Genomic DNA, 17785 nt, shown 5'->3' with positions numbered 1-17785 from the left:
GAGAATCGCCTAAGCCCAAGAGTTGGAGGTTGCTGTGAGCTGTGACACTACGGCACTCTACTGAGGGGATTAAAGTGACACTCTGTCTCTAAAAAAAAAAGAGAGAGAGAGATGAGATCTTGAAGACTAGGAGAACTCTGAGAGGACTGGGAAACTGTCTCTCCTGACAGCACTTAGAATGAGGGCAGCCACTACACCCTGATGGAGGCTGGGGGGTGCACATCAAAATTGGGACTGGGGGAGGGGCAGTGCTTCACTGTAGTTGGTTCACTCAGGCTAAGAACTGACTGTTAAGTTCTTAGGAATTTTGTGAGCAGTTGTTAAACATGGCTGTTATTAAAATTAAATAAGCTATATGTAAAACAAAGGTAATAAATAAATACTTATAACTCATCACTTCCTATTTTTTTTTTTTTTTTTTTGAGACAGTCTCAAGCTGTCGCCCTGGGTAGAGTGCTATGGTGTCACAGCTCACAGGAACCTTCGACTCTTGGGCTTAAGTGATTCTCTTGCCTCAGCCTCCAGAGTAGCTGGGACTACAGGAGCTCGCCACAACACCCAGCTATTTTTTGGTTGTAGTTGTCAATGTTGTTTGGCGGGCCCGGTCTGGATTCGAACCCGCCAACTCTGGTGTATGTGGCTGGCATGCTAACCACTTGAGCTGCAGGTGCCGAGCCACTTCCTAACTATTTTATTACATTTTACTGTTATCTACTCTTGAGCTCATTTACATCTACCACGTTGATAGCCTGAAATCAGCCACAGTAAGACTGTTTACGCCACAGAAATAAGCACAAATGCTATTAACCAAAACTTATTTTTCCAGACAGTCAGTTTTTAAACATTTACCAGCATACCTCTAGGAGGCTGGGGGGAGAGGCGCTGGCAGCCGGTAAGGAGCTGATCTGAATATTGTATATAATTTAAAAGGTCAGCTTCGAGGGGTCAAGAAATGAGATATATTAGTTATAGAGAAAAATGTGGGGAGGGAGAGAGTTTCTCAGGGACTGGGCAATACTCACAGGAACCCTTTGGACAGCCAGAGACAACAGGTATTTTCCAAAAGTGTACAGGGGCCACTCATCCTCTTCAACCAACTCCTGAAGGAAAAATACTCATATTACCCGGTTGCACGAGAGATCAATAAGCAACAAACATCAGAGTATACATGGGAAATCTTTAAAAGTATGTATATCCACGCCTTTACTAAATATTTACCTGATCCCAGGCCTGTGTCCCTCATATATTTTTGAACAGTGAGGGTAGGTGTCTGACCTGAACTTGAGCCTGGAGCTCGATGGCGGTCTTCAGGATACCTTCTTCTGCCTTAAGTACCATATTCTTCCAGGTGCCTCTTCCGCAGAGCAAGAGATTTGAGTGCTCTGCCCTTGCAATCATCATTCCAATCAACAGCAGCACATAGTTCAGGGGGGGCTGATTGGACAAACATCAGCATAAAATAAAACTTCCCTATTTTGGAATTCACCCTTGCCCACCCAGTCCTAGAAGCAAAATACCTCCATTGGTTTGGAAGAAGGGGAAAGGGCACAAAACTCCCAGTTAGGAGGGTCAGCTTCAGCAGCTGACTGAGCAGGGGGTGGAGAATGGCCAGGATCCCTGCTCAAGTTCAACACTGAGATATAGCAAGGTGACAGTAAGACATATTTTAACAATGAAAATTTAGAGAATTCTGGGTACTGGCAAATGTCAGATGTTATACTTATAATCCATAAACAGGGCCAGCCACAGTGGCTCATGCCTGTAATCCTAGCACCCTGGGAGGCTGAGGTGGGTGGATTGCTTGAGCTCAGGAGTTTGAAACCAGCCTGAGCAAAAAAGCAAGACCTCATCTCTAATAAAAATAGAAAACTAGGGTGGTGCCTGTGGCTTAGCAAGTAGGGCGCCGGCCCCATACCCTAAGGGTGGTGGTTTCAAACCGGGCCCCAGACAAATTGCAGCAAAAAAATAGCTGGGCATTGTGGTGGGCGCCTGTAGTCCCAGCTACTCAGGAGGCTGAGGCAAGAGAATCATCTAAGCCCAAGGGCTGGAGGTTGCTGTGAGCTGTGATGCCATGGCACTCTGTCTCTAAAAAAAAAAAATACAAAACTAGTCAGGCATGTGGCAGGTGCCTGTAGTCCCAGCTACTTGGGAGACTGAGGCAAAGGGATCGCCTGAGCCCAAGAGTTTGAGGTTGCTGTGAGCTGGGATGCCATAGCACTCTACCCAGGGCACAGAGTGAAACTCAAAAAAAAAGGCCAGGCATGGTGGCTCACACCTGTACTCTCAGCACTCTGGGAGGCCATGGCAGGTGGATCATTTGAGCTTACTTGAGCTCACAGAATTCAAGACCAGTCTGAGCAAGAGCAAGACCCTGTCTCTAAAAAAATAGCCAGGCACTGTGGCAAGCGCCTGTAGTCCCAGCTACTTTGAAGGCTAAGGAAAGGGGATTGCTTCAGTCCAAGAGTTTGAGGTTGTTGTGAGCTAGGACACCAGGACATTCTACCAGGGGCAAGAAAGTGAGACTCTGTCTCAAAAAAAAAAAAGGCTGGGCATGGTGGCTCATGCCTATAATCCTAGCACTCTGGTAGGCCAAGGTGGGTAGACTGCCTGAGCTCAGGAGTTTGAGACAAGCCTGAGCCAGAGCAAGACCCCATCTTTAAAAATAGCCAGGTGTGGGTGGCACCTGTGGCTCAAAGGGGTAGGGTGCCGGCCCCATATGCCGGAGGTGGTGGGTTCAAACCCAGCCCCGGCCACAAACTGCAAAAAAAAAAAAATAGCCAGGCGTTATAGTAGGCACCTATAGTCCTAGTTACTTGGGAGGCTGAGGCAAGAGAATAACCTAAGCCCAAGGGTTTGAGGTTGCTGTGAGCTATGACGCCACTGCACTAAAGCCCAGGGCGACTGAGTGAGACTGTCTCATAAAAAAAAAAAAATACACACATATATATATATTCCATAAACAGGGTTGAAACCACCTTCTAAGAAATTGTCCCTAGCAAACCAAGGGCTGATACTTGGAAGAAAGTCATATCACTCATTTTAGCCTGAGTCCTCGGCACAGATAACCAGATCTGGGAGCAGGATACCTCTCAGGATCCCCAGCAATCCCCCAACCCCTTAGGGAATACTTTTCATGTGTCTACCCCTTGTGAGTTGCTCTTGGGACAGAGCCTGTCTGCACAGGCATCTGTCAGATAGACCAAGAGGGTGCAGCCTGGCAGTGGGGGCAGGCTGTGCTTCACAGAGAGATTCACAGCTATCTCCAAGGCTTGCCGATACCGGTTCAGCATCTCACTGTCATATTTCCATTGTCTGTGGACAGGAAAGACACAAGACACAGGACCCAGGGGATTAATGGCCACTTTGAGGCAGATGGAAAGATGAGAACTTACCACTCAAGCTGGTTGTAGCTGTCATTGTTTGGCAGGCCCGGGCCAGGCTTGAACCTGCCAGCTCCAGAGTATGTGGCTATATTTAGTGCTGCTGAGCTACAGGCGCTGAGCCCTATTTACAAATTTTTATTTTTATTTATTTATTTTTTTTGAGACAGAGCCTCAAGCTGTCGCCCTGGGTAGAGTGCTGTGGCATCACAGCTCACAGCAACCTCCAACTCCTGGGCTTAAGCGATTCTCCTGCCTCGGCCTCCCAAGTAGCTGGGATTACAGGTGCCTACCACAACGCCTGGCTATTTTTTGGTTGCAGCCATCATTGTTGTTTGGCGGGCCCAGGCTGGATTCAAACCCGCCAGCTCAGGTGTATGTGGCTGGCGCTTTAGCTGCTTGAGCCATAGGCGCCGAGCCTACAAATTTTTATATTAATTTATATTTAAATTAATTGTTTTAATTTAGAGAATTTAGTAATCGAACAGCACTAAATACAATTAAATTTAATTTATACATATAATTTAAATTTTTTAATAGCTACACTTAAAAAGGTAAAAAGAAACAGGTGAGAGTAATTTAATATTACTTTTTTAACCTAACATATAAAATATCTTCATGTCAGCATGTAACTAATACAAAAATTATGAACGAGATATTTTACATTCTTTTCAGATTGCCTTCAAAATCTAGCTTCTCTCAACTCAGATTAGTCACTTTTCAAGTGCTAAATAGCCACTGTGGCTAGTGGCTACCACATAGATCAGTATAGGAATACTGTTTGGACTGGGCCCTGGGCTTGACTTTTTTTTTTTTTCCAGATTAATATAAGGGTATAAAACAACTAGGTTACAATATTTGCATTTGTTAGGTTAGAGTTCCTCTCACAGTTGTGTCCTGCACCCAAGAGACCTGGGCTTGATTCTTAAGTGGTCCTATTGTCGGCCACTGAGTCAGGGGATTCCTGGTTACTGAGTCCTACTTGAAGGTTAGATGAGTAATGCATTTGTTTTATTTATTTATTTATTGAAGTTTTTGGCTGGGGCTGGGTTTGAACCTACCACCTCCAGCATATGGGGCCGGTGCCCTACTCCTTTGAGCCACAGGCACTGCCCTTATTTATTTTTTTGTGGAGACAGAGTCTCACTTTGTGGCCCTAGGTAGAGTGCCATGGCATCATAACTCACAGCAACCTCCAACTCTTGGGCTTAAGCGATTCTCTTGCCTCAGCCTCCCCAGTAGCTAGGACTATAGGCACCCGCCACAACACCCAGCTTATTTAGTTATTTATTTTGTAGAGATGAGGTCTTGTTCTGGCTCAGGCTGGTCTTGAACTCCTGAGCTAAGGGCAATCCACTTGCCTCAGCCTTCCAAAGTGCTGGGATTATAAGCGTGAGCCACTGCATCTGGCCGAGTCTGCATTTGTTTTGAATGAAAACTAACATACAGGGTGGTGCCTGTGGCTCAGTGGGTAGGACACCAGCCTCATATACCGAGGGTGGTGGGTTCAAACACAGCCCTGGCCAAACTGCAACAAAAAAATAGCGGGGCATTGTGGTGGGTGCCTGTAGTCCCAGCTACTTGGGAGGCTGAGGCAAGAGAATCGCCTAAGCCCAGGAGTTGGAGGTTGCTGTGAGCTATGAGGCCACAACACTCTACCCAGGGCAATAAAATGAGATTCTGTCCCTAAAAAAAAAAACAAAAACAAAAACTAACATATGGTACTGAAGAAGCATTTAAAAGTACAAAGAGCTGTGACCAAACCTACAGAACAAACTGTATGTCTGTCTTTGAGCCAGCATGATGACAGCCATCTTTTTGAGTGTATCAAAAAAAGGAACAGAGAGAAAGAGGGAGAAGGAAAGAGGAGGAAGAAGAGCAAGAGGGAGATGAAGGAGGAGGAGAAGGATGAAGGGGATGAAGCGAAGAAGGGGGAATAAGAGGGAAGAATGAAGAAGGAAGAACAAAAAGGGATCAAAAGAGAGAGAAAAAAACAGATGTCACAGAGAAGAAAAAGAAAACTGCAAACCAGAGCAACAGCAGAAAGGACACCAGTGTGCACGAAAAGAAAGGAAGATGCCACACTAACTCTTGGAATCCACAGAAACCAATATAACGATCACAGATAGTGGAGTGGAGGCCCAAGAATAGATTTTGTTTCATGATCTCAGTATAGGACAATGTTAAAAACAAGCTTTACGGGCAGCGCCTGTGGCTCAGAGGAGTAGGGCGCTGGCCCCATATGCCGGAGGTGGCAAGTTCAAGCCCAGCCCCGGCCAAAAACTGCCAAAAAAAAAAAACAAGCTTTGCTAAGTAAGAGATCATTAGAACCAGGCAAGTCCAAGCCACTGGGATGATGGGTAAGCATGTCTTTAAAAGAAAAGCAGCTGGGGTTCCTGGATGACTTCCAACCCATGCCAGGGTGCCTCCTACTGCCCACACTTAGCCCCTGGAGAGCACACACATACCTGGCCTTGTGGATTTTCAACTTCTCCCGCTTAAGATGCTCAAACATCACAGGTATCTTCATTGCTGCCCGAACCTGGCGACTTGTGCTGTAAATATGCTTTGGAACAAAATGCCCCGAGGCACGCAAATTTTTTAGGACTCTAGTCACTATCCGCAACATCAGTTGTGTATTAGAAGGAAAAGGCAATGCTGTGTGGTGACAAGTAAACATGTAAGTTAATTAGCTTCTATTCCCAAAACCCTGGCTTAGGCAAATATCCAACCTCTGCCCACCCCACATGCTGAGACTATAAGGCAAGAGGCTGAAAATATCAATGCTGCTGCCTTAGTTATTATGACATAGAAGCAAACAGGATGTGGAAGAAGGGAGATAATACCTTTATTTTTGAGTTGAACCTCAAGGTTATTGATGGAATCATGGGCATTAAGGAACCTGAATGGAAACTGCCGACTGTGGATCACCGACTTCTGGAAAGTAAGGGAGGGGTCATGAGCAGAGAATTAGGGAGTATGAGGGCCTTCAGAGATAGAAGCAGGATGATGAGGTAACCACTCTATTAGTTTCACGGGAAGGGAAAGAAAGACAAAATGAAATTTAGAGAAAAGATAGAAAAGGAGGAGTAAGAAGAGAAAAGAAAGTTGTCATTTTGAGTATGAGAAGAAGTAAAGAATAACAAAGAGGAAATAGAAGAGGAAGTAGGGTGGCACCTGTGGCTCAGTGAGTAGGGTACCGGCCCCATATACCAAGAGTGGTGGGTTCGAACTCAGCCCCAGCCAAACTGCAACAACAAAAAAAAAATAGCCAGGTGTTGTGGCAGGTGCCTATAGTCCCAGCTACTTGGGAAGCTGAGGCAAGAGAATTGCCTAAGTCCAAGAGCTGAAGGTTGCTGTGAGCTGTGACGCCACAGCACTCTACCAAAGGTGACAAAGTGAGACTCTGTCTCAAAAAAAAAAAAAAAAAAAAGAGGAAGTAACAGAGGGAGTCCTGTAACTTTCAAAACTCTAAAGTTAGTTAAATTACAGAACAGTAATTTTACTCCTCCCAGTAAATCTCTGGGCTCAGAAAATAAAAATGAGAGTTATAGTCTACTATGATTTCTCCAAGGACTGACTGAACCTCCAAACATGTGCCCCCCAAACTACCTGTTTCCATACCAATTTACAACCCACGTAGGAACAGCTTAGTGGCCATGACCTTCCTTAGGCCCCTGAAAAAGCCTGGCCTCTAAAGCAGCCGTGGCATCTCCACACCTGTGTCTAGTTGCTGGGCTCCATGGCTATCTGGCCCTCACACATACCGCATGCTGGAGCCTCTGGAGAATGAGTTCATGGTGGCGGGCACTGATTCCAATTCGAAGCAGGTTGCACAGGTTCCGAAGCATGGCCATGAAGGGAAGCTTCCCATTGTCTATGGGAGGTGAGGCATAGGGTAAGAAAAGCAAATGAGGGGGCTCGGCGCCTGTAGCTTAGCAGCTAGGGCGCCAGCCACATACCAGAGCTGGCAGTTTTGAACCTAGCCCGGGCCTGCCAAACAACAATGACAACTATAACCAAAAAATAGCCAGGCGTTATGGCGGGTGCCTATAGTCTCAGCTACTTGGGAGGCTGAAGCAAGAGAATAGCTTAAGCCCAAGAGTTCAAGGTTTAAACTGTGAGCTATTATGCCACAGTACTCTACTGAGGGCGACATAATAAGGCTCTGTCTCAAAAAAAAAAAGCAAATGAGGGATGATGAGACAGAGGTTAGAGACCAAAACAAGAAGGTCAGAGGCCATGATGTAGCAAGTTCAAGATGGATAAAGTGGGGAACTGACACTCCAAGTGTTTTAAAGTTCTGTGAAGATAAAAACAAAGTTGGCCTGCTACTTAGAACAAAATTATACAACACTGTTTATGGGATGACTATCTCAGCAAACAACTTGTGTTACCACTTTGTCTCTTGGCTCTAGCCCTGAGAGTGGTTTTAACTGGCAAAATATATTCTCTACTCTAGAGAAAAAGTTTCTAAACTTTTTAGATGGCTAAAAGGGAAATTTCCTGGTGTAAGTTTATTTAAAAATTATATACATGTAGTACGTGCATTAGTTAATATTTCAAGGCACCATGTATATCTAAGGTGAGGTTTACCATTTACAATAATGAATGTAAATCCATATTTCATTTTTTTTTTTTAGACAGAGTTTCATTTCGTCGCTCTTGGTAGAGTGCTATGACATCACAGCTCACAGCAACCTCCAACTCCTGGACTTAGGCAATTCTCTTGCCTCAGCCTCCCGAGTAGCTGGGACTAAAGGCGCACGCCACAATGCCCCGTTATTTATTTATTGATTTTTTGCAGTTTTTGGCCAGGGCCAGGTTTGAATCCACCAGCTCCAATATATGGGGCTCATGCCCTACTCTTTTGAGCCACAGGCACTGTCTGTGCCTAGCTATTTTTTGTTGCAGTTTGGTTGGGGTCGGGTTCAAACCTGCCACCCTCAGTATATGGGGCTGGCGCCCTCCCACTGAGCCACAGGCGCCGCCCATAGATCCATATTTCAAATAGCCATTTTTTTTGAGAGAGAGTTTAACTTTGTCACCCTTGGTAGAATGCTGTGGTGTCATAGCTCACAGCAACCTCCAACTCTTAGGCTTAAGCAATTCTCTTGCTTCAGCCTCCGAAGTAGCTGGGACTACAGGCACCTGCCACAATGCCCAGCTATTTTTTTGAGACCGGGTCTCACTCTGTCTCGGCGGGTCTCAAACCTTGGCCTCCCAGAGTGCTAGGATGACAGGCATGAGCCACCATACCCAGCCTGTCACTCTCTTTTTGTAAACTTATTTTTATTATTTTTTTAATATGAAATGCTTCATGAATTTGTATGTCATCCTTATGCAGGGGCCATGATAATCTGTGTCCTTTCAATTTTAGTACATGTGCAGCCAAAGCAAGCACTATCACTTTCTTTTTTTTTTTTTTTTTTTTTTTTATTTATTTATTTTTTTTGTAGAGACAGAGTCTCACTCCATGGCCCTCGGTAGAGTGCCGTGGCCTCACACAGCCCACAGCAACCTCCAACTCCTGGGCTCAAGCGATTCTCCTGCCTCAGCCTCCCGAGTAGCTGGGACTACAGGTGCCCGCCACAACGCCCAGCCATTCTTTGGTTGCAGTTTGGCCGGGGCCGGGCCTGAACCCGCCACCCTCGGTATATGGGGCCGGCGCCCTACCGACTGAGCCACAGGCGCCGCCCCCAAGCACTATCACTTTCTCATCACCTTGTGGTGATAGTAGTATTATCTTTAATACATAGTTTCTGTTTGTTTTTTTTTTTTTTCCGAGTCAGAGTCTTACTCTGTTGCCCTGGCTAGAGCATCATTACATCTCACTGCAACCTCTAACTCTTGGGCTCAAGTGATCTTCCTGCTTCAGCCTCCCAAGTAGCTAAAAACTACTGGTGCACACCACCACACTCAGATAATTTTTCTGTATTTTATAGATAGGCTCTTACTATATTGCTCAGGCTAGTCTCAAATGATCCTCCCACTTTGGCCTCACAAAGTGTGAGTATTATAGGCATGAATCACTGAGCCTGGCCCAGAGTTCCTTAGTAATAATTTTTTTAAGCCTTATGTCAATTTTAGAGGGTTTGTTTGGTTAATACTGTATGTTACAATTTTTTTTTTTTTTTTTTGAGACAGAGTCTCAAGCTGTCGCCCTGAGAAGAGTACCGTGGCATCACAACTCACAGCAACCTCAAACTCCTGGGCCCAAGCGATTCTCTTGCCTCAGCCTCCCAAGTAGCTGGGACTACAGGCACCGGCCACAACGCCTGGATATTTTTTTGTTGCAGTTGTCATTGTTGTTTAGCAGGCCCAGGTTGGTTTCAAACTTGCCACCCTAGGTGCATGTGGCCAGCACCGTAACCACTGTGCTACGGGCGTGGAGCAGCTTTCACCAATTTCTTTTATTTTTTTATTTTTTGGCAGTTTTTGGCTGGGGCTGGGTTTGAACCCGCCACCTTCGGTATATGGGGCCAGCGCCCTACTCCTTTGAGCCACAGGCGCTACCCAGCTTTCGCCAATTTCATTCCCCCAAATTTTTAAGTTACTAATGAAAACTATGGTCTCCAAAAATGATCTATATACTTAATTACATAATATCTCATTTTTTTAATAGTTTATACTTATACATATATTTATATTTCCTTCTATTTATATCTATATTTATATATTTATATTTTATGTACTTCCTAAAGTGCATTATTAGTATATGTACATACTTTTATATACATAATTTTATACTATATAAAATATATATTATAACCTGAAATTAAAAATAAATATATCATATTATATATTTATATTTACAATTTATATAATTTTATAATATATATAAGTTATATAACGCATTTAAATACCTATAGGCTGGATGCAGTGGCTTATCCCTGTAATCCTAGCACTCTGGGAGGCAGAGGAAGGTGGATTGCTTGAGCTCAGGAGTTTGAGACCAGCCTGAGCAACAGCGAGACCTTGTCTCTAAAAATAGCCTGGTGCCGGGCGGCGCCTGTGGCTCAGTGAGTAGGGCACCAGCCCCATATGCCGAGGGTGGTGGGTTCAAAGCCAGCCCCGACCAAACTGCAACAAAAAAATAGCCGGATGCTGTGGCGGGCACCTGTAGTCCCAGCTGCTCGGGAGGCTGAGGCAAGAGAATCGCGTAAGCCCAAGAGCTGGAGGTTGCTGTGAACTGTGTGACGTCATGGCACTCTACTAAGGGCGGTACAGTGAGATTCTGTCTCTACAAAAAAAAAAAAAAAAAAAATAGCCTGGTGCCATGGTGGGTGCGTTAGCCCTACCTACTTGGGAGGCTAACTCAAAGAGAATCACTTAAGCCTAGGAGTTTGAGGTTGCTGTGAGCTATGACGCCAAGCACTCTACCAAGGGCGACAAACTGAGACACTGTCTCAAAAAAACAAAAACTAAAAAACTAAAAATAGAAAAAACTAGCTCAGCCTGGACTCGAACCTCTGAGCTCAAGCAATCCACCCACATCCATGTGATTCTAATATATCTGCCAGGAGTGAAGACAAAGTCAGAGGAATGATAAGCAGCTGACCAACCCAGGCTTCCCTGAGCATAATCCATAGTGCTCAGCACCCACAGAAATATAGTAGAAGATAATCTGGGATTCTGAACCTCCAAATACGAAGTCTGCAAAACTCAGTCAAAAGGTCTAAAGTTAGATGTTTTTGAACAGAATGAAATTGACTTTAAACTTTCAAAGATGGGGCTCAGTGCTTATAGCTCAGCGGCTACAGCGTCAGCCACATACACTGGAGCTGGCAGTTTTGAACCCAGCCTGGGCTCGCCAAAAAACAATGACAACTACAACCAAAAAATAGCTGGGCGTTGTGCTGGCACCTGTAGTCCCAGCTACTTGAGAGGCTGAGGCAAGAGAATCACTTAAGCCCGAGAATTTGAGGTTGCTGTGAGCTATGATGCCACAGCACTCTACTAAAGGTGACAGTGAGACTCTGCCTCAAAAAAAAATTTTTTTCAAAGACAAAAGAAGAAGGAAACAAAATAGAAATAAAGTACGTATATGTGAAAACAGAATGAGGCTGCTTCTTTTTTTTCTTTTCTTTTTTGCACTTATTGGCCAGGCTGAGTTTGAACCTGCCACCTCCAGTATATGGGGCTGACGCCCCACTCCTTTGAGCCATAGGCACCACCCCAGAAATAGGCTTCTATAGTTAAAAAATAAACTAACAAAAAACAGAGAGAAATTAAAGATTGATAGTAACTTGGTTATCCCCAATTTGAATTGTTTTTCTTTATTAGGATGAGCCCATTACTTAAAACTTCCACGTTCTAAATATGAATTTCTGTAGGGATTCCAATATGCCATATTCTGGTCCTACGTTGTTTGGAATGAGTTACACAGATATTGTTATAAGTGCAGTGACAGAGAAGGTACCACTTTTGTCATATGTTGATAAATACTTGTATATCACCTAACCACATCTGGAATAATAATCTATGATGCCAATATTGCTCAAAGTAAGCATCACCATGCACTTTCATGTGGTCAATGGAAGACAGAACAAATCCAATCATTTTCAGTGATACAACTACCAGGTAAAAGAACAACTGTGTCATGCAATACAAATCTTCTAGTCAGGGTCTAAAGTGTAGAGGCATAAATAGGGAGGGAAAGAATAGAAGGGATCATGATAGTCAAGGCCACTCTACCAATGAGTTCCTCCCAGACAGAAGCTTTGTTCCCCCGCAGGCTCAGTTCCCGCTCCCAGGTCTCTGGCCTAGGAAGTTTCATCCGCTTCCCAGCTCTACTGGAATCCCATGGCCCAGGTAGGCGACTTCGGGAAAAAAGCTGCAGGTTGGAGGGATATCTGGGACAGAGAAGAAAGAGCCTATCATTTTAAAGCTAGCAAGAAAATAACTTAGAAAAAGAAACGTAAATCCGTCTAAGCCACTTAGTCATGCTCCCAGGCCATGTCTGCCCAAACTCTTTGCTGAGGTTGAGAACTACCAGGATGAGGCCACAGATGTTAAAAAGTCAAAGGGTTACCTTGGTGGAGTACATGCTCAGGGTGTGTGGAGTTTCTCACCTGCAGCCCAAAAGGGCTTGAACATGCTGAGCAGGCTCACAGATATGCAATCGTTGTACCAATTTCTTCAGGGTGAACCTTGGCTGATTCGTTCTCTTTGGCAATGCATTGTAGGCTTCCTCAAACTGTGAAAACATGCCCAAGTCCCACAGGAGTCATTTCATCCATGACCATGGACACTTAGAATCTAAGACCATCTTATACCTATGAGGTAATTGCTTTCTTCAAAATAAATTTGGGCAAAGAGCAGGAACAGAAGGCACACATCTCCAGCAATAAGAGTTCTGATGGGCGACACCTGTGGCTCAGTGAGTAGGGCGCTGGCCCCATATACCAAAGGTGGTGGGTTCGAACGTGGGCCAACCAAACTACAACAAAAAAATAGCTAGCTGGGTGCTGTGGCAGGCGCCTATAGTCCCACCTACTCGGGAAGTTGAGGCAAGAGAATCGTCTAAGCCCAAGAGCTGGAGGTTGCTGTGAGCTGTGATGTCGCAGCACTCTACCAAGGGCAACAAAATGAGATTCTGTCTCTAAAAAAAAAAAAAAAAAAAAGAGTTCCCATGACAAGCAGGAAGCAGCTCCTTGGAGTCGCTGTTTCATTCACACAAGACTGAATGATCAGTGGTTACTGTGGGATGGCTGGCTTATGAAAAACAAGATAGCTGTGGAGGGAAAGGGAAAAGCAGTTCTTAACTAAATCACTGAGACTCTAGCCAGGGAAATGGAGGCATCAGCAGAATGCAAGCTGTGAGGAATTTAAAAACTAAAAGAACTTGGCTTTCAGAATCTATGCTAGAAAAGCTAAGTTTAGGTAATAGGACAAAGAGATAAGACCAGCTGATCAACTGAGAATGTGTTTTTTCTTTCTTTCTTTTTTTTTTTCTTTTTTAGAGACAGAGTCTCATTTTGTCACCCTCAGTAGAGTGCAGGGGCATCACAGCTCACAGCAACCTCCAACTCTTGGGCTTAAGCGATTCTCTTGCCTCAGCCTCCTGAGTAGCTGGGACTACAGGCACCCGCCACAACATCCAGCTATTTTTTGGTATAGTTGCCACTGTTTTAGCTGGCCGAGCTGGGTTTGAACCCACCACCCTCAGTATATGGGCCAGTGCCCTACCCACTGAGCCACAGGTGCCACCCAAGAATGTGTTTTTTCTAATGCTAATATATAATTTCCCAATAATCTGTTTTAGTAATGATTATGGGTTAGGCACAGTGGATCACACCAGTATGTAATCCTAACACTTTGGAAGGCTGAGTTGGGAGGATCACTTGAGGCCAGGGGTTCGAGATTGTGGTGAACAATGATTGTGCTACTGCACTCCAGACTGGCCAACTTATCTCTACCAAATAAATAAATAATTATGTTGGTGATAGCTAACACTTATTTAGTGCCAGGTATTGCTAAAAATACTTTAAATATAGTAACTGTGAATTAACCTTCACAACAAACCAATAATGTAGGTTCTGCTATCATTCCCATTTTTTATATGAAGAAACCGAGGCAAGAGATGTTACATTATTTGACCAAGGCCCCCTTTTTTTTGAGACAGAGTCTCACTCCGTTGCCCAGGCTAAAATGCCATGGTGTCAGCCCTGCTCACAACAACTTCAAATTCCTGGGTTCAAGAGATCCTCCTGCCTCCTCCTCCCCAGTAGCTGGGACTACAAACACCTGCCATATGCTACACAATTTTTTTTTTCTATTTTTAGTACAGATGAGGTCTCGCACTTGTTCAGGCTGGTTTTGAACCCTTGAGCTCAAGGGATCCACCCACTTCGGCCTCCCAGAGTGCTAGGATTACAGGTGTAAGCTACTATGCCTGGCTTTACCAAGGTCTTATAACCAGTAAGAAGTAGAGGTAAGACTCAAACTCAAGTGATTTGAGTCCAGATTCTATGCTCTTAATTGCTAAGTACAATGCAATGCTTTGTCATTAAAGTAAAAAGATTTTGTTTGGTTTGTGATAGCCAGGTTGTCTGGAGGTAACTATAGTCTCAGCTATTCAGAAGACTGAGGCAAGAGCATCTCATGAGCTCAAGAATTTGAGGTTGCTGTGAGCTGTGATGCTACAGCACTCTAACCAGGGTAACAGAATAAGACTCTGTCTCAAAAAAAAAAAAAAAAAGGCTCAACGCCTACAGCTCAGCGACTACGGTGCCAGCCACAAACACCGAAGCTGGGGGGTTCGAATCCAGACCAGGCCTGCCAAACAACAATGACAACTATAACCAAAAAGTAGGCACTGTGGCAGGCACCTATAGTCCCAGCTACTTCGGAGGCTGAGCAAGAGAATCCCTTAAGCCCAAGAGTTTGAGGTTGCTGTGAGCTATGATGCCATGGCACTGTACTGAGGGCGTCAGAGTGAGACTCTGTCTCAAAAAAATAAATAAAATAAAATAAAATAAAAATAAAACTTCCTGAGTTCAGGAGTTCGAGACCAGCCAGAGCAAGAGTGAGACCCTGTCTCTACTAAAAATAGAAAAATTAGCTGGGTGTGTACCAGGTGCCTATAGTCTTAGCTACTCAGGAGGCTGACGCAGGAGGATTGCTCAGGCCCAGGAGTTTGGAGTCGCTGTGAGCTGTGATGCCATTTCACTCTACCCAGGGTGACAGAGCAGGACTATGTCTCAAAAAAAAAAAAAAATAAATAAATAAATAAAAAGCAAGAGCAAGATGGCGGCCGAGTAACAGCTTTCCTGCAACTGGACACTGTGAGTCTGGGGAGATAAGACTCCAGGTATCTCTGGCTGGTGGGATCTGCCTACAATCATCCCTTTGAGGATACAGGGAGTCACCAAGGAACATCTGGACCCCAAGAGGAGGACAAAAACAGTGGAAAACTGGCAAGTGGTTGCATGTGTCTGATTGACCTAATCCCGCCGGCAGCCGTAAGTACAAGTAGCAGTGAGACTGCAAATCGGAAAGGCCTTACCTAAAAACTGTTTTGGTGTTTGTGGACTTGGCACTCAGTTGAACTGCCTTGGAGAGAGCTTGAGCAGGAGTGGGGAGAACTTTGGGCATTGTCTAGGGCCCCAGACTGAGCCACTGAGCCGGACGGAGCTAATAGTGCTCGGCTGTGGGCCGCAGGGAGCCATTGTGAGAGAACTGCCCTGGCAAGCTCCGCCCTTAGGGTTGCAGAACAAGGATCAGGCGGGAGCTAGTAACCTAGTGACTGAGCAGCCTAAAGGCGGGGACTGAGCTGCCTAACAGCCATAACACTCAGGGGCAGAGTGAGACCGGTTTTGGCACATTGGAGCCTCAGACTGTTGCCCTGGGTAGAGTGCCGTGGCATCACAGCTCATAGCAACCTCAAACTCCTGGGCTTGGCGCCACCTGGACCTCCATAAGAGCTGGGCCGCGGGGCAGTGCCTATGGCTCAGTGAGTAGGGCGCCGGCCCCATATGCCGAGGGTGGCAGGTTCAAACCCAGCCCCGGTGAAACTGCAACAAAAAAATAGCTGGGCGTTGTGGCAGGCACTTGTAGTCCCAGCTGCTCGGGAGGCTGAGGCAAGAGAATCGCGTAAGCCCAAGAGTTAGAGGTTGCTGTGAGCCGTGTGACGCCACGGCACTCTACCTGAGGGCGGTACAGTGAGACTCTGTCTCTACAAAAAAAAAAAAAAAGAGCTGCGCTGCAACCCGCGCCCACCGGGCCTCCACATGCCCTGACCAGGAACTGCAGGAGCCGTGCAACCCTGCATCCTCCCTCCTGTACCCTCTCTGCCTCCACACCAGCCCACTCGTCTGGCCAGGGACTCTGGTAGCTGCGTGCCCTCCGGAGCCTTCCCTGCCTTTGCGCAGAGCCCTTCTCCTGTCCAGAGACTGCTGGAGCCTTAGGATCACTGTGCCAAAGTCACTGGGCATCAGGCACTCACAGAACTATGCTCACCACCTCCCGCCCTGTTGCTGGATCCGGGTGTGTCACACTCCGGAGCTGCTCCCACAACCAGAACTCCCTGGCTGGGCAGCCCCAGAGGAAGTACACAGGGTCACTTCCTACAAAGATCCAGCAACAATAGAGTGATCCCGCTGGGGTCTAATCTTGGAAAGACACCTCCCCAACTCTGAAGACGGCCAGAGGCAACAGTGAAAAACAATCATGAGGCGAAATCAACAGAAAAACTCTGGCAATATCAATAATCAGAGTAGATCAACTCCCCAAGATCAATGGAGCAGACACAGCACAAGATCCCATGCACAAACAAATAGCTGAGATGTCAGAAATCAAATTCAGAATCTGGATAGCAAATAAGATTGAATTAGAATTCCAAGCAGTAACCCAAAAGATATCTCAAGAATTCAACGAATTCAAAGACCAAATGACCAAAGATTTTGACACATTGAGACAAGAAGTTGCAGCCCTCAAAGATCTGAGAAACACAGTAGAATCCCTCACTAACAGAATGGACCAAGCAGAAGAAAGGATTTCTGACATTGAAGAAAAAGCTTTCAAACACTCCCAAACTCTCAAAGAGGAAGAGAAATGGAGGGCAAAAACAGATCACTCTCTCAGAGAACTCGGGGATAATTCCAAGAAAACCAGTATTTGTCTTATAGGGATCCCCGAAAGCAACGGAGTGGCTTCACAAGTCACAGAGTCTCTTCTCCATGAGATTATGAAGGAGAACTTTCAAGACATGCCAAGAGATCCTGAAATTCAGATAGCAGACTGTTTCAGAACTCCAGCACGACTCAACCCAAATAAGACATCCCCCAGACACATCATAATCAATTTCACTAAAGTTAATATGAAGGAGAAAATTCTGAAAGCAGCCAGACAAAAGAAAACCATCACCTACAAGGGCAAGAATATTAGAATAACTGCAGATCTCTCTGCTGAAACCTTCCAAGTTAGAAGAGGATGGTCATCGACTTTTAATCTCCTAAAACAAAATAACTTTCAACCCAGGATCCTGTAGCCAGCTAAACTGAGTTTCATTTACGACGGAGAAATTATATACTTCAATGACATTCACATGTTGAAGAAATTTGCCATAACTAGACCAGCTCTGCAGGATATTCTCAGACCTATCCTCCATAAAGACCAGGGTAATCCTCCACTACAAAAGTAAACCCACCCAGAAAATTTTGATCAAATTCCAACTTCCACAGTCACAAAAGGATTAAAAATTGTCCACCAGACTCTCGAAAGGCTTATCAATATTCTCAATGTGAATGGTTTAAATTGTTCTCTAAAGAGGCACAGGTTGGCTGACTGGATACAAAAACTCAAGCCAGATATCTGCTGCATACAAGAATCGCATCTTACATTAAAAGACAAATATAGACTCAAGGTGAAGGGATGGTCATCTATATTCCAGGCAAATGGAC

General features: G+C 45.1%; 1 protein-coding gene and 1 non-coding gene across 9 annotated transcripts in view; both read right to left on the bottom strand.

Moving 5' to 3' along the window:
* TEP1 (telomerase associated protein 1) overlaps positions 1-17785 on the bottom strand; it is a 56148-nt gene that overhangs the window by 23153 nt on the left and 15210 nt on the right. For all 8 annotated transcript variants that reach the window (XM_053596178.1, XM_053596171.1, XM_053596174.1 and 5 more), the window contains exons 8-15: positions 12455-12579; positions 12078-12235; positions 7148-7257; positions 6227-6317; positions 5849-6038; positions 3144-3312; positions 1276-1434; positions 1023-1100 (exon numbers count right to left, since the gene is read on the bottom strand). In XM_053596178.1, coding sequence (XP_053452153.1) covers positions 1023-1100; positions 1276-1434; positions 3144-3312; positions 5849-6038; positions 6227-6317; positions 7148-7257; positions 12078-12235; positions 12455-12579 — 1080 coding nt within the window. The remainder of the gene's footprint in view (positions 1-1022; positions 1101-1275; positions 1435-3143; positions 3313-5848; positions 6039-6226; positions 6318-7147; positions 7258-12077; positions 12236-12454; positions 12580-17785) is intronic.
* On the bottom strand, positions 8683-8784 carry LOC128589416 (U6 spliceosomal RNA). Its single transcript, XR_008381000.1, has one exon. It is a non-coding gene; the product is annotated as a U6 spliceosomal RNA (small nuclear RNA).

Source organism: Nycticebus coucang, chromosome 6 (genome assembly GCF_027406575.1).
Source record: "Nycticebus coucang isolate mNycCou1 chromosome 6, mNycCou1.pri, whole genome shotgun sequence".
Lineage (NCBI taxonomy): Eukaryota > Metazoa > Chordata > Mammalia > Primates > Lorisidae > Nycticebus > Nycticebus coucang.
The sequence above is the reverse complement of the archived record's forward strand: the minus strand, read 5'-3'. Positions and strand labels throughout refer to the sequence as shown.